This window comes from Falco punctatus (assembly GCF_963210335.1).
Source record: "Falco punctatus genome assembly, chromosome: 3".
Lineage (NCBI taxonomy): Eukaryota > Metazoa > Chordata > Aves > Falconiformes > Falconidae > Falco > Falco punctatus.
This window is the reverse complement of record NC_137582.1, coordinates 32,856,828-32,881,769: the sequence shown is the minus strand read 5'-3', so window position 1 is coordinate 32,881,769 and position 24,942 is coordinate 32,856,828. Positions and strand designations below refer to the sequence as shown.

At 38.3% G+C, this 24,942-nt stretch overlaps 2 protein-coding genes across 3 annotated transcripts in view; one reads left to right on the top strand and one right to left on the bottom strand.

The window, feature by feature from the left end:
* The window catches only part of NECAB1 (N-terminal EF-hand calcium binding protein 1), a 104,346-nt gene extending 94,453 nt beyond the window's left edge, over window positions 1-9,893 (top strand). The window contains exon 13 of one of the 2 annotated variants that reach the window (XM_080381838.1): window positions 1,901-9,893. In XM_080381838.1, coding sequence (XP_080237964.1) covers window positions 1,901-1,929 — 29 coding nt within the window. In that variant the 3' untranslated portion in view covers window positions 1,930-9,893. The remainder of the gene's footprint in view (window positions 1-1,900) is intronic. The other variant, XM_080381841.1, reaches the window with a different exon arrangement.
* On the bottom strand, window positions 5,188-21,328 carry LOC308061602 (uncharacterized protein C8orf88). Its single transcript, XM_080381847.1, has 6 exons — window positions 21,223-21,328; window positions 18,816-18,908; window positions 17,910-17,986; window positions 14,550-14,634; window positions 9,927-10,033; window positions 5,188-5,304 (listed from the first exon to the last, which is right to left on the bottom strand). Exons 2-6 carry the CDS (start codon window positions 18,892-18,894, stop codon window positions 5,266-5,268), a joined length of 387 nt encoding a protein of 128 aa, XP_080237973.1. The 5' UTR covers window positions 18,895-18,908; window positions 21,223-21,328; the 3' UTR covers window positions 5,188-5,265.
* Window positions 21,329-24,942: the final 3,614 nt, after the last annotated feature.

Genomic DNA, 24,942 nt, shown 5'->3' with positions numbered 1-24,942 from the left:
ATATAATCATAACTTTTAAATGCCTAAATATACAAGTGTCTGAAATTGGATTCAAAACACTTGTTAAAGCATCAGCTCTGCTTGCTAACAAGGGTTTCAGTCTGCAGCACTCCATCGTGGCAGACATTTCTCACTGTGCTCTCCTTGCGGGGAGGTGGTGTGGTGGGGCAATGGGAAATAATGCATTCACAGTTATTTTTGCAATATTATAGATTATCTACAATTTAGAAATCTGTGCAGAGATTTGCACTTTTGTTTCAAGGGAAGTACTTCCCATGCCTGACCTATACAAATCATACTGGTATTTGAAAGACAGAAAATTTTCTTGAAAAAAAAAATCATGGCTGCAATCCCACCAGTATACTTTATGAAGTTTTAGACACCACTGTAAAATCAGGAAAAAAAACAACCAAACAAAAACAAGCTGCCTGCAACTAGCACATAGATAGGCTCTGTCTTAAAAACAAATCTACCCTAGCTCAGACACATTCACACTTTTTTACACATCTGGGTAACACAAGAACTTAATTCTAAATTGTAATCTGAATCTGATTCAATCAAAGATTACAACCCATGAGTCCTTACTCTGCCAATTAATTAAAACTGAGAAGGACACACTTATTATGTGTCCAGGAATGACTCAGGAAGACAGGAGTTTTCAAGACTGTTAGATCCAATATTATCCTGAAGTAAATACATTTACCATCAGTTAACAGGAACCACAACCTATTACAATCACTTGCACACCTCTTAACCGACCAAGTTGCTTCAGGCCAATCTACCAGGGTGGCATCAATCACTGTTACTCCTTAATGAATACCTAATGTTTATATAAGATCTGGACTTAAGGGCACTAGAGAACCTTTTGATGAAAAAACCAAAAGCATGGGGAAAACTGTTGAACACTTACACTATAATCCATTAAATAAGCCGTTAAATTGGAAATTTTTTTTGCCAAAATTCATTAATCCACTAATGAGTCAGAGACTACTAGGCTTTCATAGCCCAAATTCAGGTAAGATTCTTCAGTATATTCTCAACATTCTTCTTAAAAGATAACATTTTTCATAAAAATACCATAAATTGAAGGATTTATGGACACATTCACAGAAACAAGTTGTGTTAACGAATTTAATCCCCAAACTGTGTAATGCGAAACCTAGTGAGCCTAGAACACCACTCTGCTGAGGGGACTTGGTATCTCAGATAGTCACGATTCCTTTCCTTCTTTTGGGTTTCTCTCTATAAACCTTGTAGGTAGGAACTGTGCAGAAGTACAAATGTGTATCACTCCAGCCCTTTGTATAACCTGGCGATTACAGATTTTCTTTTACAGGAATGACATTTTACAAGTCCATCAATTACCTTATTTTTGGGGCAAAATGCTCTTAATTCCTGGAACTGTGTAAAAAGAACACCAGGTTTGAATAATATTACAAGGAACGAAAGTCACTAAAGGCAGCACAACCACCCAGGGGACAGTGCTCAGGTTAAATGCTGACAGATGCAGCAGAACAGGAGTAAGAATTTATGTGATTTGCTCTCTGGGATCTGGGCGCTTAATTCTATGCAACTGCACCTACGACATGTTAATGCTTCTTTGGATGTCATCAAAAGGAGCTATAAAATCTTGTGCTAAAGCCATCCCCCCACCAGTTATACTCAGCTCTCCTAATACTTTAGTTATTCTTCCCCTGCCTGGAGAGGTTTTGTCCTTGAAAGTATGCTGCTTTCAAATAAAAGTAGTATTAGCTGCATATATAAATTCATGTTTCTTTATATTTTTTCTATATATAAAATAGCTATTTTAATTTGGATTAAAAATTTAGTGTTTTATTTTTACAAAAGGTGGAAAAAGAAATACTGTTTATGTTAATGAATAAATTCTCCTCTCTTTCAGCATCATGGTGGGTCCTCAAAAACAACTAGAAGCTATGGTTCCAAGTAGCGTTAATGTTGCATTGTTTTTCATTATGGTACCATTCATATAGCAGTGTACAGGTATGCTAGGTTATGAATTTATGATGTGGTATTGTTTGTTATTATGGATGTGATCTTTTCCATTTTAAAATATGGGAAATTGCATATTTATTACCTTCTCATGACTAGTTCAGTGAAAAGATGCATTCTAAAAGCTGAAAAACAGACAACTATGCTAAACTGTTTATTGTGTATATTCAGTCCGAACTGTCACAGAAAATCACGACTTGACTGGTATGACTTAAGTATTTGTGAAAAGTTTTAGTCTTACATTAATAAACAATTGTTACTTAATGCTGATGTTTTCTCCTTTTACAGAAGAATTGGTTATGAACATCAACACACATTTTCATACATCTTATACTTTGGAGAAGCTGTAAGTCATTAATTAGGAAAATAAATAATAGGGACAACTTCTTGTGTTAATAGAGAATCTCACTCATACAGGCTGTTTTCTGCCCATAACAAAACCAGGCAGTACCTTTTTCTCTTCTAGCCCCTACCGTCACAGGAGAAAACACATCTGCCTGTCCGTCAAGCCAATGTAGATCCACAGACTTAACACTTCACTGCCAGTCTGCTTTGAACCCTATGTCCTGACCTCTCAGAAAATGTCTTCATTGGATCATTAGTAGCTCACTAAAAACTCAGTAGAGAAACTTCTGTTAAAGTGTAAAGAGCTATAAACCTAGAAGCAGAAATAACTTCATACCTAACAAGTCTTGCTGTTGTCCACTGCATGAGCAGCAGGTGTGTCCTCCAGCCCAAGAATGAAAGGCTTGTAACCTCACACCGCCACAACAGGCTGACAAGCTCTACATGCTTAATGACCTGTCTCTCCGCTCATCTAGCAGTCCACAGGGACAAACAGTACCCAAAAGTAACTTAACAGTCATATTTCATAAAATATCTTCTTATCTATTTTTATTTCAACTCAACCAAAACATAACATATGTGATTAAAAGTGGGGACTTTAGATAACAAACGAGCAATCTTCATTGCAGTAAGGTTCCGTATTCCAGAAACCATGAGCAGGATTCAGCTCAAGATTAAGAAACGCATCAGATTTAGGTACCTGCATGTAACCAAGACATCTTAGCTCCTACTGAATCAATGGAGTTCTGAAGCAAATTAGTTGCCTAAACAAAAGCATCTAGTACATGTGAGATGCTCTAGGGTATCCCAACTGGTCTCCAGCTCCCAGCTGAGAAGGACATGAGTTACCTATAGGTTGTGTGACATTTATGCCAGCCCCATGCAGTTGCTTCAGATATCCTACATGTCTCAGGTGACGCCAGATGCCTGCCCTTAGGCAAGTGAATCAAACCCCTTGTCAATGAAGTCAATGGAGCCTAAATTCTCTACACAAATGTCAATGTCAGCGATAACTTACACACCTATATTTAGGTGCCTACGTTAAAGGCCAGTTTCATCTTTAAATATTCTTACAGTAACTTGGCAAACGTGAATGTTTTTAATACTGAAGTCCAAGCTTTCCCATATTGACATAATCCAACTACAGATCCGTTCATTCTTAAAAAAGCACCCGAACAGCAGTATTATGTTCACAAATGATGTATCAGTGAAAGTTTAAAGATTTCTTGTCTTTAGCTGAGTAAAGCTACTCAAACTCCTGAAGATCTGGCTGGCTTTCCTCCTATGCCAAGATGTCAGTCTAGTGTACGGCATGTTCTCTTTTGTCACTACTGATCTACCAACAAAGGAAATATAGTGACATGTGACACTGCTGCAGGGTAAATCCTTAAATGAAGCTGAGACACTACACTGAGGTTTATAACATTTTTCCTTTTCACTGGAAAAAAGTATTAAAATTACTCTTAAAATAACCTGCTTTAGAACTTCATGTCAACTAGGTGCTAGAAGGGGGAAAAGAACATTTTAGTAGGTCCTATGTCCTTCTAACAGTTGTTCTCCTTTGTATACTTAAACACTTTGATGAATCATACACAAGAACAAGTTTGAGAAGTTTCACTAAAGAGTTTTAAGAGCTACACACAGAAATTGCCTTCAACACACCAGGGAAAAGATCTGCAGAACTCACTCTGAAGAACTTCCAGTGATTAAAACCCAATCAAACGAATAAAAAAAATATTTCAGTTCTTTGTACCATTACTTGTAAACAACATACAAATAGAACATACTTGCAAGCTTGTTTTAATTGACTAACTGCTGCTAAACATAAAAAAAACTGGTTTCAAACAAGTTTATTTGCATAGTTCAGGGAAAGAAATCTAGTGTCTATCAAATGCAACTTGAAAGTTTTCTGCAATATTGCAATTACCATTCAACACATTATCATTTAGCTTCCATTATCATTTGTGACAGAGGTTAAAAAATTGCCTTCAGTGCCCAAATGATGTTATTGTAAGTCTGAATACAGGTTCTGAAGGTAATTATATTCATACAAAATAACTATTAGCGATGTGTGTCAATGGAAGGATACTTCCAGGAAATATCCATGTTACTGTTTTCCACTTAACTATAAAATACTACATTATATTAAGAAAAAAAATTACAGAATTAACTATGCATTGGTATACCTACTTACCCATATAAGACATATGATTAAAATCTCTCTTGTTCCTCAGTTTTGCTCATTACTTCCACTTTTCAAAGTCAAAAATACTGGTCAGTTATTTACAAAGAACTTCATGGAATGCAACACATTTTGATCCATGATGAGAGAAGATTTCTCATTTTAGTGAAACTATTGGTAACAAGAAACTTTGTACCTTGAAAGAAGGTATGTATCCACAAAATATTAAGGAATCTCTTGTGTCAAGACAGAGATTTCAAATTATGAAAGAAAACAAATTAAATTTGTTGGGGGAGGGGGGGAAATTCAGCTAGAAGAGTACATACCCTAAGACATCTGAGATTTGACACAGCCAGTATTTGTTATTCCATTATTAAAGCTAAGTAAGGGAGGTAGAAACAAGCAAAAAGCCCCAGTCAAGTATTGGTTTAGAATTTATGGTCAGAGAAACTATATGGCTACATAACACAGACAATTCAAGGACAAAATTCTGTCAGGCAAAATGCAAAATTATTTATTTTCACTTTAATTGTATTACCATCTCAGGCATTACAAATTAAAAGTTTGGCTTTTAAAGCTTTCAGGCAATTACAGGAAGAAACAGGCATTTCCATAAGTTTCATAGGGTCCTACTTTCATCTGTAGGCACCCAAGTACCTTCAAAAATCTTAAAAGATCTGCATATGTAGCTCCTTCACTAACAGATTTCTCATTTTCCAAACAACCTGTCACTTCTTGCACATGTCAGTAAAAGGGTTGCTTTTTTCCTGTAAAACAAACAAACCCTCAAATTACTTCATTTGTAAGAGGTCATTTAAATGAAGTTTTCATGTGTTTGCTTATAAGCCTTTTGTATTCCACATACATTTAACAATTTGATATTTTGGCGAACAGTTTACTTTCATTAATCATAAAGACTTAACCTGAAATCTTCCTGGAAGACTTTGTCAACACAGTAACATCAGTTCAGTTCAAATAAGCGCTATGTATAGGTAGGCCTGATTCCTACATCTCAAAAAAAAAATGTCTTTTGGGACAAATGCAACCCACAGCCGACTAATTCTAACAACAGCATCTCCCTTGTACGAGTCACTCTAGGCAGCTTTCCCTATCTGAAAATACGGCTTTCACTCATAGATGGGCATATACTTCAGTAATGACTTCAAAAACTAGGGAAGTCTTAAGAACTGCCCAAATACTCAGTTCAGTGGCAAACTGCCACTAATAAAATACACATATACTGACATGTTGTAGGATTGTCTGCTCATCATTAGACATTTACTTGGAGGGCCTCCTGCCACTTTTAAGAATCATTCAATTCATACATGCATTTCTTTGATCCCTCTGATTTCTGTGTAGAAAAACGGGTGACATGGGATCAGCCAACACACTGGAATTTTCCCATGTAGAACCCGCTGCATGAAGGAAACTGAAGTGCAGAGGAAAGATGACAGATAACGGAACAACCAAACAATGTTCAATGTCAGTAAATCAAGTGGGTTTGCACACTCCGCTGAAAACAAATCCTGAATAACAGTATCATCACGACACAAACATTCTACTGTCATATCTGGTACTGCTCTACCAAAGGAGTACTGTCTTTAGGTGACTTGTTACCAATATGCCACAAGCAAAACTGCACAAAAATCCACCTCAGCACTTACCTTAGAGATCTCAAGAACAGCAGTATTCAGGTAATTTCTCACTATCATGTCAGCTTTGCCACAGGATGTCCTTAAAGTGAGCCTGTATCTCTCCCACCTTCTAGAAGCCACAAAGGCTATGAGGAAGATTTTAGATTTATTTTTTCTTTTTAACTAATGGGAACATCCAGTACGATCTGATGAAAGACAACACAGCTTTCATAGCCTCCCCAAACCAACTGTTTTATCACTGTGAGGGTGACCAAGCACTGCAACAGGTTATGCAGTCTCTTCACAGAGAGGTTGGGAAGTCTCTGCCTGTGGACATACTCAAAACCTGACCAAACACAATCCTGAGCAACCTGCTCTAGGTGACTCTGCTTGAGTAGAGGGGTTGGACTATGTGATCTCAAGAGGTCCCTTCCAAACTAAATGATTCTGGAAAAATTCATTAAACACTACCAAAAACATACTTAGGAAAGAAAAACAAACAAGCAAAAAAACCCTAAACCAAAGCTGTCTCACCACTAAACAGAGTAGAAAGAAACAGCACCCAGAAAACACTGTTTGCATCAAAACTAAAGCTGTTTGTACTTGCCCTATAGGATTGCAAATTTTAATCAACCTGTTCTCTGCCTCAGTGCGGAATGCTCAAACTCTTGACATCCAGTCTCAGTAAGCAAGGTGCCACACAAAGCAGGCAATTTAACACGACAGTCAAAAATTGATGTCACTGTACTGTACCAGAAAGAGCTTGAAATCACTGCCCTTTCTGGATAAATTAGTTCTGAATTTATCTTCACTTTTTCCTTGATTCCAGGTGCCTTCTCAGATTACATGGTCAAGAGTTATTGAGTGCTTTTCCTCCAATCTACACATTATAAGAAGTATTAAGGAAAATCCGTAACAGGCTCAATCCTTTTATGGGATATTGGACTCAGACTATTCTCATTTGAGATAAAACAGTGTCACTGAGTAAGCAATTTTTTTCTTGCCAGGAGAGGATTTAGGAGGAACTGTACACCAAGGAACCCTGCATTCTCAAGAGGCCTCTCCTATTCTGATGCTGACTAATCAGTCCTGTATTTCATGAAAGTCTCACTAGTAATGATTTCCAAAAGATGCAGCTATCTCAGAAGAGTTAGTAATGCAGGTCTTTGTCCCACAAAATGTTGATAGTTATTGGAGTTTTATCTTTTAATTTTGAAATGTGTTTTATCATCTTCATTCTTGAAATTCATCACGTATCTTTTCACACTAATACATGAGACCTGAAAGTAAGAACTATTTGCTGACAGGCCAAGTCAAATCTATGGCATTCTTGGGTAAGATTCAGCTTCTATTCTATTTGCAGATTCTTATATTTGGATTCCCATACAGAAAAACTTAACATGTCCAAGTGCTTCAATCTTTTTATAGAAAATAGCTAGCTGGGTAGGGTTCATGTATGCCACATACAACATTTTTATTTCAGTGTATACCAGGGGTCCCCAAACTTTTTAAACAGGCGGCCAGCGCACGGATGAAGTGGCAGGCAGTCATCTGCGGCTGCTTGGTTTTCCCCCCCATACCCTGGTGGGGGGGGGGGGGGGGGGGTCTGTAAATACTGGGGGCCGGATTGAGGACCCTGGGGGGCCATATCTGGCCCGCGGACCGTAGTTTGAGGACCCCGGTGTATGGCAATGGGATTTCTAACAAGGTTCATATATTTTAACTGAGATCTTACAATGTTCTTAGTAATGATGTTAATTTTTTCCTCTTCCTTGCTGATACGAAAACTGCTTAGTGAAAAGCAAGCAGGTATATATCCATATAGACTTACAAAATACATCTTAAGACAGTCTACATCCAAGGAACTTAGTTTAATTTGTGTTAATATGCCTCCAAACAAGCTCCAAATTAGTAAAAATTCAATGTCTACACTAAAATTCAACACTAAAATACCTCAGTGCATAGTTTTATCCTATATTAACAGCAAAACATTTATTCTAGTCAATTCAGAAAAAAATACGGACTATCACCAACCATGTTTCATACTTACAATGGGGAACTACCTTCTGAAGTATGACTGGCAAGCTAGTAATATCACCTTCATGTACTAATGAGATCAGTATACTTGCAATACCCTCTTCAACACTGCCTCCAAGATCACACAGCAAATTCACCACCTTTTACTTTCTTTTAATAACAGGTTTTCTTTCCTTTAGCTTCCTATTCAACCATCCATACTTTGCGCTTAAGACACTGATAATGATGGCTGTGATACACTGCGCGTTACTCTAACACAACATCCTGACTAACAAAGGTTCATAATTTACCCATCCCCTTTTTTAGCTGAGCAGAATTGGAAAACTCACTGCTTTTTTATCTGTATGACAAACTAGCATATGCAGGTGGGGGCTTACACACATAGACTTAACACAAAGCAGAGAAAAGACTTTAAAAGCAGGGCTCACAAACAGTGATATACTCCTATTTCTAAAGGCAAATAGATTGGATACAGTTACAACATCATCCTACAGACACAGAACCCCTAGCCCCAAAACAATTTCTTCAAATACATGCAATAGCATTTTTACTGTGTTTCTTTCCCTCTACCCAAGCTGTTTGCAATTTAGCTGCCATGAGCAATTTTGGAGTTCAATTGTCCACTGATTCAATTTCTGCAGGAATATAACAATGTTGAAGTGTATATATTATCAAAATTTGCCCCCTTTAGAAACTAAGGGGGGAAAATGCAAGAGATCTGACAAAAGTGACAAGAAGAGTGGGGAAAAAAGGAAATTCAAGAGCTCAAACTTCCCCATCTGTAGGCAGGTTTTCCAGCAAGTAAAGCTTTCAACTTTGGGAAAAATATGAGAGATGTAAAAAGATAGATCACAGAAGGCTGATTACTGTAATGTATTAGTTTAACCTAATTTTTCCAAAGAATAGAAATCTTAGAAGTCTAAAACTGTCTAAAATTGTGGCCAACACAGTAGTCACCTGGACACACTTCTTCAGGACAGGAATCCTATTTCTAGAAGAACTACACCCCAACGGTCTCAAAAGCAGCGTAGTACATAGCTTAATTTGGTATTATAATGTTTATACCCAAGAACATTTTCCCACAATTGCTGTATGGAATGCAAACCATGAGATTTTTTTCTCTTAGCATACAAAGTATTTGAGGATTATTTCATCTCAAAGGTTAAGGTTGCACTTAGATATCCTTCACATTCATCATTTATTTCTATTCATTTCTCCCCAACAACACAGACCACAGATAATGACAACACAAACTGCATTAAGCTCATTAATAGTTTTGTAGTGGCCACTGGTGTATGGACAACTTGAACACTGGAATCAGACTTTCAGCAAGCTGGAATCTACCATGATTGTTTTCTCATTTTGAAAAGAAAAAGATGGAATTCACATATAATACCAAAGCTATGTACTGTAATTTCACAGTAGAAAGCTTTAATATGATTTCATATTGACTTCAGATTTGGAAACATATGCGATCTTGATCCTGAAAACAAACAAAAACCCAACAAAACCTCTTCCTTTTATGGTACTTGCCATGGTGAGATGCCAAATACCAAAACTGGGGAAGTTATGTACAAAAGTAGCAGAGCTGAACTGTCTTCTGAAGGTTTTGTCAATTTGGCAGGCTAGTCTGAAGAAAAATGTTTCCATCAAGTGGGTAGTCAAAACCTCCACGACTGTTTTTATAACTTCACTTAATACAAAAAAAATGCACTTACTGGCTTTTCAAGTACAATTGGATGATCAGGAAGAAACTTTGGCTTCTTCAGTGAGAGAGAAACACTTGAAAGTTTCAGAAGGAAATCTCTGCTGTATTTGATCCTTTCTGTAAATACACAAAATTACTAAATTCAACGTTGCCTTTTAAGGCATTAAGGTGGGAAACACAGTGAAGTGATTTATCTTAGAAAAGGGTGGAAATGCTGCATGTAGAATATAAAAATCTGTATTAAAACCAGCAGCAATTCAAGTCTGACCTTGCATCAGGACAATATGTAGTAAATTACAGAGCATCACACTTTAACTCTATCAAATTGACTTAGTAAATATGGAGGACTATTCCAAGCTATTAAGGGTTTGTTGTTTTAATGCAAAAGAACAAAAAAGGGTAAATCCAACCTTACAATACAGACAGACTCCCTAACAGAAACACCAAAACCTGGTCTTGAAACCCTATAGAAAATCTGTTTATAACTCACACCCAAAGTGGCACATGTTTCCATGGGACAAGAGAACAAATCCTAGGTGTCTATTTTCGTGGTGCTATTAGGTTGATGACTTTCAACAGCTAAAAGTAATTATGAGATCTGCTGCATTCAAATGGATTAATACAAATGAAATAATTTTGGGTGTTTTACACTGAATCAACAACAGCGAGGGGCTTTGCTTAGAACACACATGTTGAAGTTTTACCACCATCTCTCCTCTAGCACAGCCTCAGATGTAAGTCTACCCATATAAGTACCCATACCCAAATAAAGTCTGTATTTTAAACTGATATTCTTAAAAAAGAGCTAAAATAAGAGGAAAGAAATTTGGCAAAGAAGGAACAAAATTTATCTCTGGTTCTTAGTGACAAAGTTTATTCCTTTAGGATCGTTACACAGACACTGACTACAGTTTTTGCTTCTCAGGCTGTAGGCCGCTGCAGAGAGATACCACAAAGTCAACTATGAATTGGATTTTTTCCTGCCTTCAACTACAAATGATTGTAAAAAATGCTGAATCTATGTGAGGGCACAAGGATAATTATAAAAATAATAAAATAAACACAAGCAAACCTGAAAACTTAGGGCTTGCTATTTTGACCCTTGTTTAAAAATGTATGAAGACGATGATTTCTGTAAGGCCTTTGACACAGTCCCTCACAACATCCTCCTCTCTAAATTGGAGAGAGATGGATTTGATGGATAGACTGTTCAGCAGATGATGAATTGGTTGGATGGCTACACCCAGAGAGTAGTGGTCAACAACTCAACATTCAGATGGAGATCAGTGACAAGTGGTGTCCCTCAGGGGTCTGTACTGGGACAAGTACTCTTCAACATCTTCATCAACGACACAGACAGTGGGATCAAGTGCACCCTCAGCAACTCCACAGATGACACCAGGCTCAGTGGTGCAGCTGACACACCTGAGGGATGGGATACCATCCAGAGGGACCTGGAAAAGCTTAAGAAGTGGGCCCATGTGAACCTCATGAGGTTCAACAGTTCCAAGTGCAAGGTCCTTCACCTGTGTCAGGGCAACCCCCAGTATCAATATAGGCTGGGAGACAAAAGGAAGGACTTTTGGGGACTAATGGATGAAAAACTTGACATGAGCCGCAATGTGCACTCACAGCCCAGAAAGTCAACCACATCCTGGGGTGCATCAGAAGAAGCACGACCAGCAGCTTGAGGGAGGTGATTCTGCCCCTCTACTCCACCCTGGTGAGACCTCACCTGGAGTCCTGCATTCAGTTCTATAGTCCTCAGCACAAGAAAGACATGGACCTGTTGAAGCAAAGATGATGGAGGGATGGAGCACCTCTCCTTTGAGGAAAGACAAGAGAGCTGGAGTTGTTCAGCACGGAAAGGTCAAGTCTCCAGGGAGACCTTATTGTGGCCTTTCAGTACTTAAAGGGGTCTATAAGAAAAATTGGGATGGAGTTTTCAGTGAAGCCTGTAGTGATAGGACAAGGGGTAATGGTTTTAAACCAAAAAGGGGTAGTTTCACACTAGATACATGGAAGAATTTTTTTTTATGGTGAGGGTGGTAGAACACTGGAACAGGTTGCCTAGAGAGATGGTTGATGTCCAATCCCTGGAAACATTCAAGGTCAGGTTGGATGGGGCTCTGAGCAACCTGATCGAGTTGATCACTGAAGGGGGCTTGGACTAGATGACTTTTAAAGGTCCCCTCCAACCAATACCATTCTATGATTCTAAAGGAAAGCAGCATAGTGATTGAGAGAGCAGTAAAAAGCACTTAAGAACTACAGAGGCGGTGTCCTGGTTTCAGCTGGCATAAGAGTTGATTTTCTTCTTAGTAGCTGGTACAGTGCTGTGTTTTTTTTGGATTTACTATGACAATAATGTTGATAACGCACTGATGTTTCAGTTGTTACTAAGTAGTGCTTACTCTAGGCCAAGGGACTTTCTCATGCTCTGCTAGTGAACAAACGCACAAGAAGTTGGGAGGAAGCATAGCCAGGACAGCTGACCGGAACTAGCCAAAAGGGATATTCCATACCATACAATGTCAAGAACAGTATATAAACTAGGGGCGAGTTTGCTCTGGGACTGGCTGGGCATCAGTCAGAGAATGGTGAAGAACTGTCGTGTGCATCACTTGGGTTTTTTTTTCCCCTTGGTTTTTATTCTTCCCTCTCCCTCTCCTCATAATTACAATTATTACTGTGGGGGTGGTGGTGGTGGTGGTGTGTGTGGTGTTTGTTTGAGGTTTTTGTTTTGGTTGTTGTTGTTTGGGTTTTTTTTTTTTACTTGATTTCAAGTATTAAACTGTTCTTATCTCAACCCCTTTTCCCAATTCTCCTCCCCATCCCACCAGTGGGGGCTGGGGCAGCTGCAGAAGTGACCAAGCAGCTGTGTGGTACTTAGTTGCTGGCTGGGGTTAAACCACAACAGATAACTGAAGGCACACTACCACTGAACAGGTATCAAATGGAAATTATTATATAGAACTTAAGGTACAGCTGGAGATAAAAACGGAGTTCCAGTGGAAATTTCACAGTGTGATGGAAGAAAGGAGGGAAGAGAAAAAAAGAAAGAAAAGGTGGGTGTGTGGCGGGGCTGGGGCAGGGAGACTTCTTTGTAGACATTAGCTGAACAACAAGACCTTTAAAATTGTGTTAATCTGAAGGAAAGTGTTACAACAACCATCAAACAAATAAAAGCCGTTTGAAAAACGCTGGGAAGTTTGACATTATGGAAAAATGTGTAACAGACTTAGGAAGGCATCAGAGAGCAATTAACCACTAAAAAAAGATCCAGAGTGATGGCTTATAAAAGAGACCAGGATCTGATGAGAAGCCATTTAAGATCTTGTAGAACACAATCTCTACATACCACAAGTACAACAAATGAGAAAGGATCAGAAAGTGACAACCAAACAGACAGAACTTTACAAGCCTGACACCAAACTAGGTCCAAAGAACAGAACATTATTCTGTTTACCAAGATCAAGAATAAACAAACTCAAGCTTGAAAGGGGATACATGTTAGACTCACTTTCAAGTCAGTAACACACTACAGTATAGAATTACTGGTCAAGAACCTTGGTCTTGGTAACCTCAGATTGAGGAAAACCAGGAAAGGCTCGAAAAAATTTAACAGAATTCATTAATTTCTTGATTACTAAGACCAACAGAACAAATGAAGTCTCCAGAGATTACTTAAAGACTGGAGATTACAGATGGATATTTGAGATGCCTGATTACAGGAAGACATGAACAGAAAAAATTGCCTCAATGAACTGATGAGCTACCCTGGATCACTGTCGCAGTTCCACTGACATCTTTAAGAATGAAGAATTAGATAGGAAGCAGTGCACAGGAAGACTGTGCGAATATATTTGGAATCTGAGATTATCTATTAATTAAAAAAAAGAAAGCATAAAAGTTTGGCTTGTTTAAACTTACCAAACCAAGACAAGAAGAGTTATGCTTAATGAGTACTGAATGACAGGCAGTACAGAAAGAAAAGCATAAGAACAAATCTTAAGGACAGCCAGCGTTGACACACAAAATTGTCCAGGACTAAACATTAAAGAAATTAAGTGATTTCTAACCATCAGAAAATAAGTATTGCAGAAGCATTGTAATAAGAGTAGGAAAAAGAAGCCAAACTACTAAATTCTTAAACTGGTTGCACACACTAGTCTGTATGCCACAACCTATCCCTGCAACAGGCTAAAGGATGCAACTCAAACATGTACTTCTACACACACAAGTAATTTACACAAAACCCAGGATTTTGTGTGAAAAGAAGTTTTATGCTCAGGTTTTTGTTTTTTTGGTTTTTTTGGTGTGGTTTTTTTTTTAAATCAACCAAACAAAACCAAAGAAAAAAAACAAAAGACAGGTACACCCTTTTATATAAGCAAGTCCACCAGTGGAGGTTTCCCACCTCAGTTACGGCCAAGTTTTACACTTTCACTACAGTGTTATGTGAAAAACAGAAAGGTTTCATACTGCTCTCAAATTGTGGTACAGAAGGAAGCCAAACTCTCAAAGCAATGGCTAATTGGAAAAGTAATATGCACGCCACATCACTTCAAAGTTCAACTGTCTCCCATCCAGAAAATACAATTCTGAGACACATCTCCATCCAATGTTTTACCTTTCTTTGCTTCTGATTCATGCTGGTTTGGTTGATGGGGCATCACAGTTTGAGTTAAGATCTTCACTTCAGTCATTTCCGATAACTAAAATAGGGAGGAAAGAATTAAACATTTTTTGATATATTTCACAAAATCAAGTCATGAAGTCCATTTTCTTTAAGCATCCTTTAAAACAAGGATGCATGTTTCTGGGTTTCTTAGTTAAAAATAACAGCTGTAGCACAGTTTCAGTAATCAATTTAGATTTTGGACAAATAATACTTTCTGTGCACGAAGAAAACTGGATTCCGTTCATTTTTTCTACTCCTTGAAACTGAATCACTCTTGTCTTTATAGCGTAAGAGCAGTCTGAAAAGAAACAGTCTTGCACAAACCAAACTGTAGTCAGAACTCTAGCTATTTATAACAGCTGATGCACCTCCAATATGAAAGATTAAGGTCCTCCAAACGAATTGCAAAACCACCTACAAATAGGAATATTGATAATGTTAAATGCTTGAGAAGCTTAATTTGAACGTGTAGAATGTTTGTTACTCTTGATTGCCTACAATAAGGAATAGTTCAATGACCTACAAAGCAGTATAGGTAAGCACAACTGAGACAGCAACCAGTGCTTTTGCTAGTTTTTAAAAAGAGCACAATTACCTCCTCCTTTTATCTCACCCAGAACACAGCCAAAAGCTGCTACACCGGTGAGTAATGAAAGCTGGAAAGACATTCCTTAAGACAAAAGAGACTTGGATTCTCTAACTTAGCAAAATGTTTCATAAGGATCACGACCCAACACCCGCAATATACCACCAAGTTCCTTTCGGTTGCCAAAACCTTGAAGTTAGCATTTTGGAAAGCAGGAAATAAGTTTACCCTCAGCATTTTGTCTTGGCTCCCAAAAGGCTCCACAGGTTTGACTGAGGAATTTTAATCTCATTTTCTGTACCTCAAATAGATCTGAGGTAGTAGACTCAACACTTTCCAGATCTTCTGAAAAGTCTTTGCATACCATGAAGGAATAAAAATTATTCTTTGCTTTAAATTAGCCAGTTTAGGGCACAGTGAGTATTCAGGCATTTTTACTCTAAACACCAGTTTGGTGGAAATTCCCTAGAGTCAAGGCTGATACCTTACATACAATCACTGTACTCATTATTATTGTAGCTCTTCTCCACCTCCCCTAAGGCTTAAGACTACAAGCTTCAGACTACAAGTTCATCGGATAGTAGTTTTAATTCTGTAATTCACTGTTCTTTACACTCACAGTTGAATCTAACACTGACCAGCACTCCTGATGTGCCATAATGATGATTCTTTTTTCCTGGCAGAAGTCTAACCAGCTTTAAGCCTGCATACTAAATATAACAGAGTAAAGCAGTTTGGAGAATTAGGTTGCCAGATTCTTCTTCAGTTCTTTTACTGCTTTAAGAACCTAGTTTGTCAGTTGGCTTTTTTTTTTCTTTTGTTTCTAAAACCTCCTTTATTTTTTAAAATCTATTTATAAATTAGTGGCAAAACCAATCTGTTTTACTTTTTAAAATCTTCACCATTCACCATACTTTCCAAAAAGTAACCTGCATCCTAACTTGTATATAACTTGAATGTTTATTCTGTCTTTAATAGACGCCTGGTATGTAAGACTATGACTGGTATAAAAAGTTGTAACAAGTTGGTTTTCCTTTAGCAGTATTAACTGTATGCCAACAGTTGTTCTTGTTTTTCACCTTAAAGCGTGTTTAGTGTTATGCTCATTTATCTTCTGTAAAAGGAAATATACTGGAGGAGGAAGGAAAGGGAATGAAGGTAAGTTTTGTGTCTGTAGATACAAAGCACTATTACTGTCTTGATGAAGAGGCAGAAAGATTTAAAGTACCTGAAATACAATTAAAATTTTGAAAAAAAAATCCCTGAAGTGGAAAAAAAACCCCATTACTCTAGGAATAGGGTCATTAATTCACCCTATCAGGAGCCAAAGAGCAAATGGATAACAACATACAAGTTTCTCAGATAATCCTGATGCTTTCTGAAACTTAGAGAATGTTCAGCAACATTAATTAAAGGGTGATAATACATCACTATATTATCAAATTCAGGTCCCAGTATCTTCAGAACTAGATACTGAATGTTCCTGCTTGGAACAATATTCTGTGAAGCTACTATGCCAGCCTCCGGGCCAATGCTGCCCATCAAGTAGGGGTTCATAGGGTACTAATCAGCTGGTATTTGGAGGTACTCATGAAATAGCCAACAGCCAAAAGTATTAAAAAAGCTTTTCAATATCCTCGGCCAAAGTTTTTAAAAATAATAATAATACGGACACATTCACTTCAAAGAAATGCAGTATTTAGCTATATGTAGCCACATATTGATGACACAAGAGTACTACAAAGACCACAGGCCTATTCAAAAAGGGAACAGTTTACTCTCCTAAATACATATCACTCAAGAGACAAGTGTAACTGATAATTTCCCTGGGTGTGATCAAGGATAAGCTACCAACCCTTTGACATTTATATTTTTTTTTAAATTCAAAGGCTGCTCCCACACAGTTCATACAATAAAGGAAAGACTACAGGATTATTAGACGTCTTCTGAAATAAAAAAATGAAGAAACAGACACTTGGTCTAACAAAAAAAAAACCAACAACAAACCCCAAACAAAAATTGTCAATATGCTCTGAAGAATATTCAAATCAGTATCAACAGAAAATCAAATTCAGACTATGAAACATTAAGCATTCCAGTTGGAACACTACAAACTTCATTTTGCATCAAATAGCTACAACCAATTTCAGGTTTCAGGAACACATTGTACCATGTCTAAACCCAAGTATTTCTGGCAATAAAGCACTAGTGCTTCTGGTTTTCTGAATGTTAACATCTGTTTATTGCCTGGTCCAGCATAGCCAATGAAACAGAACTACAGGATGCACCGGAACTGTTCAATTGTCTAGTTTTGTGACGTTTGCTGCCTAAAATGAATTTGGACATTTGCTAGCAGAACTAAAAAAATAGTTATTTATAATGTTACTCTTTACACATAATCAGCAAAGACTTAATATGTGTATTTTAAGTTTAAAATAGCTGTTTTAAATTCAGTGAAGGCTAAAGAGACACCACACAGATTTTCATAAGACTCTTAAGTAACTCACAAGATAAAACTTTTCAGCTAGTAATATCATGGAAGGGCATTCCCAAAACTCTTACTTAACACTTCTGGTTTATAACATGTGGATTCAAGGACACTCCTAGCTGGAAATACAGTTTACTTTTCATTTGGTAACAGAAGGGATCAGCTGACCTCCAATTTATAGCACTCTAGAACACACTCCATCAACTTTGCCATCTACTATTTACTCAACACTCACCCTGTCAACCTTACTCTGCAAACATGCTTCAGTGTTGCTAGGTAATTCAGTCTGAATGTTAAAAGCAATGGCTGATGCTGGTGAAGATAAGAAAAAGCATTAAGAAAAAATACTGTAAAGACTCCATGTTTTTATTTTGTGACACTGTAAGAACACCAAAATCCAACTGCAACAAGATTATACAGGTATTTACTCACAACTTAAAAGCTCTAGATCACTATAGGACCCCTTTTCCATTTCTTCCATGAATTAAAAAAAAAAAAAACCATAAAAACTTATCATCTCACCTTCTGTCATCTAGGTGACATCAGCACAGTTGCTACTGTTTCTCTGACCACCAAAAATTTCTAACTTAATGGTCATAATAGCTGTAGTATTGCAATATTGAGAAGATATACAGAGATTTAAAAACAAAACCAAAATATACATACCTGACATAAACAGTGCATGATTTTTTTCCTTAGGCATTTTTTTGTTTGTTTCAAACTTGTCTGAACACTAAACAGGAACTGTATGGTGCCGTATATTGTACTTGCAATAAAACCTAAACAATAATCTATTTGTTTAATGATGTGTATTTTATGTTTTCAATAGCAAGAGTCAACCAACCCAAGAAATCCAAATTTATTATATAGAGAAGCCTGACCCAGCTTTCTGAAGCCAGAATTTCACATGCCAAGCTAGAACACCTCAAACAGTTCTGCGTAAACTTAATGTAGTTTAAATTCAGATTTCATCACAAGAGATGACCTAGCAAGATCAACACACAGCAAGATATACACCACTGTAGCTTGAACAATCATTGCCAAAAAAAAAAAATCCAAGTCACCTTACACGTCCTTGCTATTTTCTTAAAAGCAACTGAAACTTTGGCAAAGTGAACTGTATCTTAGCCATGCTACTCACCTTGTTTAGAAGGCAGATGACGCACAGGTCGTGCTGGCTGAAGGGATTTACCAATAAATGTTTTAGTTTCCGCTAACATTTTGAAGCATCGCACTTTAAAAAAAGCAGCAGAAATCAATACAGAGCATTCAGTTTCACATACAGATGTTAAGTGAGGAGAGCAGTCTATCTATCGCTCGTTAGCTGCATTTAACAAGAGGATATACTGTATTTTAGTATCTGGGCATGAAAAAGAAGAAAGGCCTAACAGAAATTTTCTTAGATGATAGAATATGCTGGACAAAATCTGCATAAAGACAGAATCAGACATCTCATTTTTCCTTCCAATTTAGCTACTCTAGCTTCTTCTCAAAAAGTTCTTTTTGTCCTGTATGTATGTCTGTATGCTTCGAGAAAGGAGATGGGGACACGTAATGGAATATTTTCTAACAATTTAATTCCATGGGGTAGTTAACATCAGTGTACCCTTAACAGTCTGCTTGCTGCACAGGGGTTCCTTTTATATATATCCATCTAAACTTGCATAATTTTTTTTTAATATCTGATTAAATTTATATAGTTTTGCATCTTCCCACTCAAATTAGCTGCTATAGAAGCACCAAAAACTGCTAAAGTGGTGCTGGGCTAACAAGTCTCCTCCTATAAATAAACCATCATTTGTAAAACCTTAATTTGTAGTATCCATTTCTTAATTATTCTCCTTCCCACCCCTATCTCCTTTGCCAATTGGGAGATTTCATTATTTCAAGGAACTTCAGCTTCTTTTAGAGAAAAAGAATAGCAAAACCCACAATCCACACAGTAATAATGGTACTGAAATTCTGTTTTCTCTAAGACACTTTACAGGACAAGGGAATAATTGTTACATCAAAAAAGATTCCAAGGAAACTATCATGACTTCTAGAGATGAAACTATAGAGATTATTATCTGATCTCATTATGGAACAGGAAAAGAGAGGTTGAGCTATTTAAAATATGATCCAGTATCACTCCCCACTTTAACTGGTCTTTGCATTACAGCAAACAAAAAAAAATAATCATCTGACCATTTACTATGTTATAATCTTTTGAACTTGAACACTGAACTTTTAATATACTCAAGTAGAATTTTCCAACATAGCCAGTTTGGACCCATTCAGGCAGGTCTAGAAACCAACTATTAAATTGTTACAGTCTGAATTAGAACACTTGAGATAAAGGCAGAATAAATTTCTGTTTTGATTCCCTAGTTTTCCTACCTTCTCATCTTAAAAAAGAATGACTTGAAAGCTGTAGCCAAAAACAACTGTGAAAAGTCCTGTAGCTGAATGCATTGAGACTACCGACATGCAAAATATACTTAATTTTATCCAGATTAGGAATGCTTCTTTAAACCATATTTATACTAGATACTAGATTTCTGCATAAAGCAATGCAGTAACATTTGCATCAGAATGTTAAAAAAAGTGTTTTCCTCCATATCCTGATTGCAAATGACATGCACACTTTTTAAAACCAGGAAAAAGTGTTTTAAGCAGCTGGCTATTTTCTAGAACGTAGCACACCTGTATTTCTTTAAGGTATTCTCCTGCTAATGAAAACAAAATGACCTGTGGTGACAGCAAAACAACGTATTTTTTCCCTTCTGCTGCCCCCTGAATTTCCATTAGGAGGATGTCTAAGCAACCACTTACTCCCAAAGCAAACAAAACAGAAGAGTATGAGAGAGGGGGAGTCTGAGCAGAGGTGAAATCTAGTACAGCGCTGTAACAGCTCTATTTCCTCTTTTAAGCAGAAGAGCCTAGAAAAGGCCTCAAGTTATCTAGCACAACCTTCTAAATTAAGTGTTCTATCTGACTAGAATCAAGAAAAGCGGATAATGATTAAACAGCTGAGAAATACTGTTCCATGAGAGATTACAGCTGCAGGGGCACCTCCTGCTCCCCATGACATCCCCCTACAAAGGCCATATTGCTTCTCAGGAGTTACCCCAGCTGGTGACCTGCCCACCAGAAAGGAGCCTTCCACAGTAGCTCACAGGCCTAGCAGGATTTCTCTATGACTTTTTGGGGTTTTTCTGGCATCTTAACAAACTGGACATTTGCAGCAGCTTATGAGGGCCCATCTGAAACGTTCTTTGGAAGATTTTTTCCCCCGAGAACGTAACACAAATTTTGTGAAAGATCTCCCCATGAGCAACCCGAAACTGACCACCTCCCCTTGCCCAAGGAGGCACAGCACTCGGAGCTCTGAGCGCACACCTCAACCCGCAAGGAAACACACCGGCTCCCCCCAGCCTGACAGAAGCCGCCCCCTCCCCGCGCGGGGCAGGACCTGGCAGCCCCCCTCGCTCCGCCGGCCACCTCACCGCCGGCAGCCCTCCAGCCCCGCTGCGGGCCGTGGGACGCCAAGGGCTGCCCCGGCCCACCTCTGACCGCCTCCCCCGGGTAGCCTTCCCCAGCCGCGGGCAGCGCCTCCACCGCGGGACCGCCACCGGGCAGCGGGGCGCCGCTCTCCCTCAGCGGCGGGCGGGACCGGCCTTGGCGCGGCTCCAGCCGCAGCCGCGTGCGGGGCGGGGGCGGGCGCTCGGGCCGCCCAACGGTCGCGCCGCTGAGGGGGTGGCGGTCGCAGCCGAATGGCGGTCGGTAGCGTCCCGTAGCGGGGCCGTCGTGACTTCTTGCCACTCTCCGTTGTGGTTTGGGGTCGTGGTGCCGGCCCGCCCAGGCGGAGGAGAGGGAAGCTGAGGTGCTGCTGCCACCTCCCTCTTGTGCCACGGCTGAGACTGGAAATAAAGGTGGTGGCACTTGCGGGCCCACACAGTGTAGTCATGTTTCACCAGGGCCTTAACGTGGAAAACAGAACAAAATAAGTGACTTTGGAACACAAGTGTGAGGCCTCCCTCCGCAACTAAGCTCATCCACAACAAAAAGGAAAATCCCCAGGCCTGGGGGAGCCCTTAGGTGTGATTTGAGAATCTGCAAATGGCCCTTGCCAACATGCCCAGTTGCACCAACTGGTGACACGGGTATGAGGGACCAGAGAATGGCCACTGGTTTTTCATTTCTGTAAGTAAGGGCATTCTGCATGTTTTGGAAATGATTTTTTTTTTTCTTAGAACATGAAATCAACATGGAATCAACAGTATCAATTGTTCAAAAACATCAACAATAACAATGGAAACACCCTGCAAACTCCCAAAGGGCCAGACTGATATTCGTGATGTTAATTTGTTAGGTTCCAGATAGTGTCCTTTATTACTTAAGTATTCATGAAAAGTGCTAAACTTCTTTGTAAAATGTTTTGGTTTTGGTTTAATATTTCATAGCATCTACTACCTGACTGCAGAGGTTCAACATAAGTAGGTAACGTCAACTATGTGACTTCATTATATAAATAGCAAGTAAAATAATAGGTATTTAATTATTAATATCCAATGTTAAAATTTACAATCCTGGTTTGTTACATAATAAAAACTTATTTTGTGCCACCAAGCATTTTGGTTCTTTGCTGTGGACTCTTGAATTTATTTTTCTTAAGTTAGGTACACAGGGTTGAATACTGTCCCTGAAAGCGTTATTGCAGATGTCACGCTTCTATAGCCTTTTCTCATAACACATCATCTTCCAGTTAGTGTCCTGAGCTGTTTGTGCATGGTGCATCATCACATTGTTTTTGCAGACATTGATGCAATACGACTGCCTGCTTGCTAACCCACTTGCTGCTGTTCAAAGTCTGGTTTGAAGTAATTTTTCCCAAGTGAATTAGTTTATACTCAGACGTAACATGTTGCTTCTGACCCATTGTCTGTTCTTACAAGATCATCATGTAAAAGTTACTCCACTACTCATGTCAACCATTTCCCTTAGCAAAATCAGAACTAATTATCAACTATTAATATGTAAGTGCACATCAACATTAAATGGCTGCTGCTACTCCAGAACCATTACTGACAGGAAGGTCAATGGGGCAACTGAGATAAAGGTACGTTTTTTACCTGGGCTGTTGTGGTTTTTGTAAGAAGTGTGTCGGGTGCTACAAACCAGATTTGCACAAGATCAACACAATCCTTTTTGTGTTTGGCATATCTAAATGGCATCAAATACAGTGATGTAGAATTACATATCCTTCATATTTTTGCAGATTTAAATATGCTAAGGATGAATTAGTAAAAAACCTCACTTGCATATTTCATAGAAGCTGTAGACTGGGCTGCTGCTTTTAATATATAAGGGAAGGAGAAGGAGCAGGAGCAGAAATTAGGCAAGAGGAAAGAAATGGAGTGTGCCAGATATTTTGAAAGCTTGTTGCTCCTGGGCCTGCTGGGAAAATGGGAATATTAGGGCTGGTAATGGCTGTTTTCTGAGGCACTGACGATCCCAGCAGGAATAGTTATCACCTCACAGACTGCCACCCATGAATTGGCAATACTAGCAGTAGCACAGAAGCCAGCTTTCCAGCAGCCTGGCATAGGTAGAGGGAGCACTGGACCGCAGCCATTTCACAGATCCCAGCAACCTGCTGTCCTGAGCAACTTTCCCTGTGCCTAGAGAGAATCCTGCTTCTGACTGTAGCAAACAAAACCATAAGCTAACGTTATTTCCACTTTAGCAATTGTCTGCCGGTTTGCCTGATGCTGGTGATTACCCTACTGGAAATTCATGATGATAATCTAGTGTTCTCTCAAATACCTGATATATACAATAATTAATTTAAAGAGCCAATGACAGGCCTAGCCAAGAAAGATTTATTATATATAGCAAAATATAGCTATTAAAGGTTTTATTGCTGTGTGAACAAAATGCATATATATAGTGAAAACCCACCCCAAAACCAACTGGCTTTTGCTGCTTCTGCTCCTAAAGGCTGTAGATTGCAGAAAGCCATAGAGTCACACTTACTCCCTTTACTAGATATGGTTTGGGAAAGTGTAAAGCATGTATGAAAGACAATATCAATACAGCGCGTGTGAAAATGAGCAGTTGCACATCTAAATGAGCATGTAATTGTAATTGCACATGAATAGTTTTGTAAGGGATGGCACTTAATAGCAAAGTAATGGCTTTGTGCTGAAATGAAAGGACCCTTGGGTCAGCCTGGGGGCATACTTGTAGCTGCAAGTTTAAAAAGCTGTTTTTAGTGTAATTTGTTATTCAGTTGTGCAGCCAAATGTAATCAGCCTATTTGCATATTGTGATTTATTTAGCAGTACTTTTGGGGGGAGACTTTTTTTTCTAAAGCTACTTTCAAAGTAATCACAAAGCTAAAAAAGAATTATTTCCAATGTTACATGCTTTATTACTCAGTCAACAGAACAAACACTGAGAGACAAGAGTGACATGTGAATGCGTATGTGTGCACAGAGTGTATTTTAGTCATATGCTTGTGAAGCACCTACTTCAGCTAAACTAGTGACTTGTTCTGTAGCAGCTGCACAGGGAAAGAGTGTAAAAGCTTTTTCACCCCCTGCATGTTCCTGAACTATTTACTATGTTGATGCCATTTTTTCAATTGATTTGATAATTCAGAGTATTAGTAATATTAATCTTGTTCGTTTTGACTAGAAAAACAGTTGAATTAAAAGTGGGAAGTATTGCTCTATTTAGTGCTTACCATGTGTAACTAAAAAGAGGTTTGAATGTTTGTGATCAGCTTATACTACTATGTACATTAATATATGCAAAAAGATTTTATTTACCAAAAAAACTTCTTTCACTTCTGTCAACTGTCATGCTTCTCCTGGATTAGGATTTTGTATTTTTCTTTATAATTAATTTCCTGGGATCATTAATTACAACAGATTCTTAACATTTTTCTACAAAACTTCTGATTTCTGTGAATGGGGAGAATGATCTTGACAACATGGATCAAAGGCACCACACAAAGACCAAAAACTCCCTAAATGGCAAATCAAGCAAATTTTATAAATATAGTTATTCAAGAGAAGAAAACTCTTATGTGTTCAGATGTGTCTATATACATATAAGGGTAAGAATGACCTAAGTGAAAGTTAAGCCTTTGTAAATTAATCCTTGGGCATGTACCCTGAGAAATCAGATTTGCTTTGTCTCCTTGAAATATATTATTGTAAAATTACTAAATGCAAATTACCAAATATTGGAATGGAATAATTCTGACCTCGTTTAGCTTT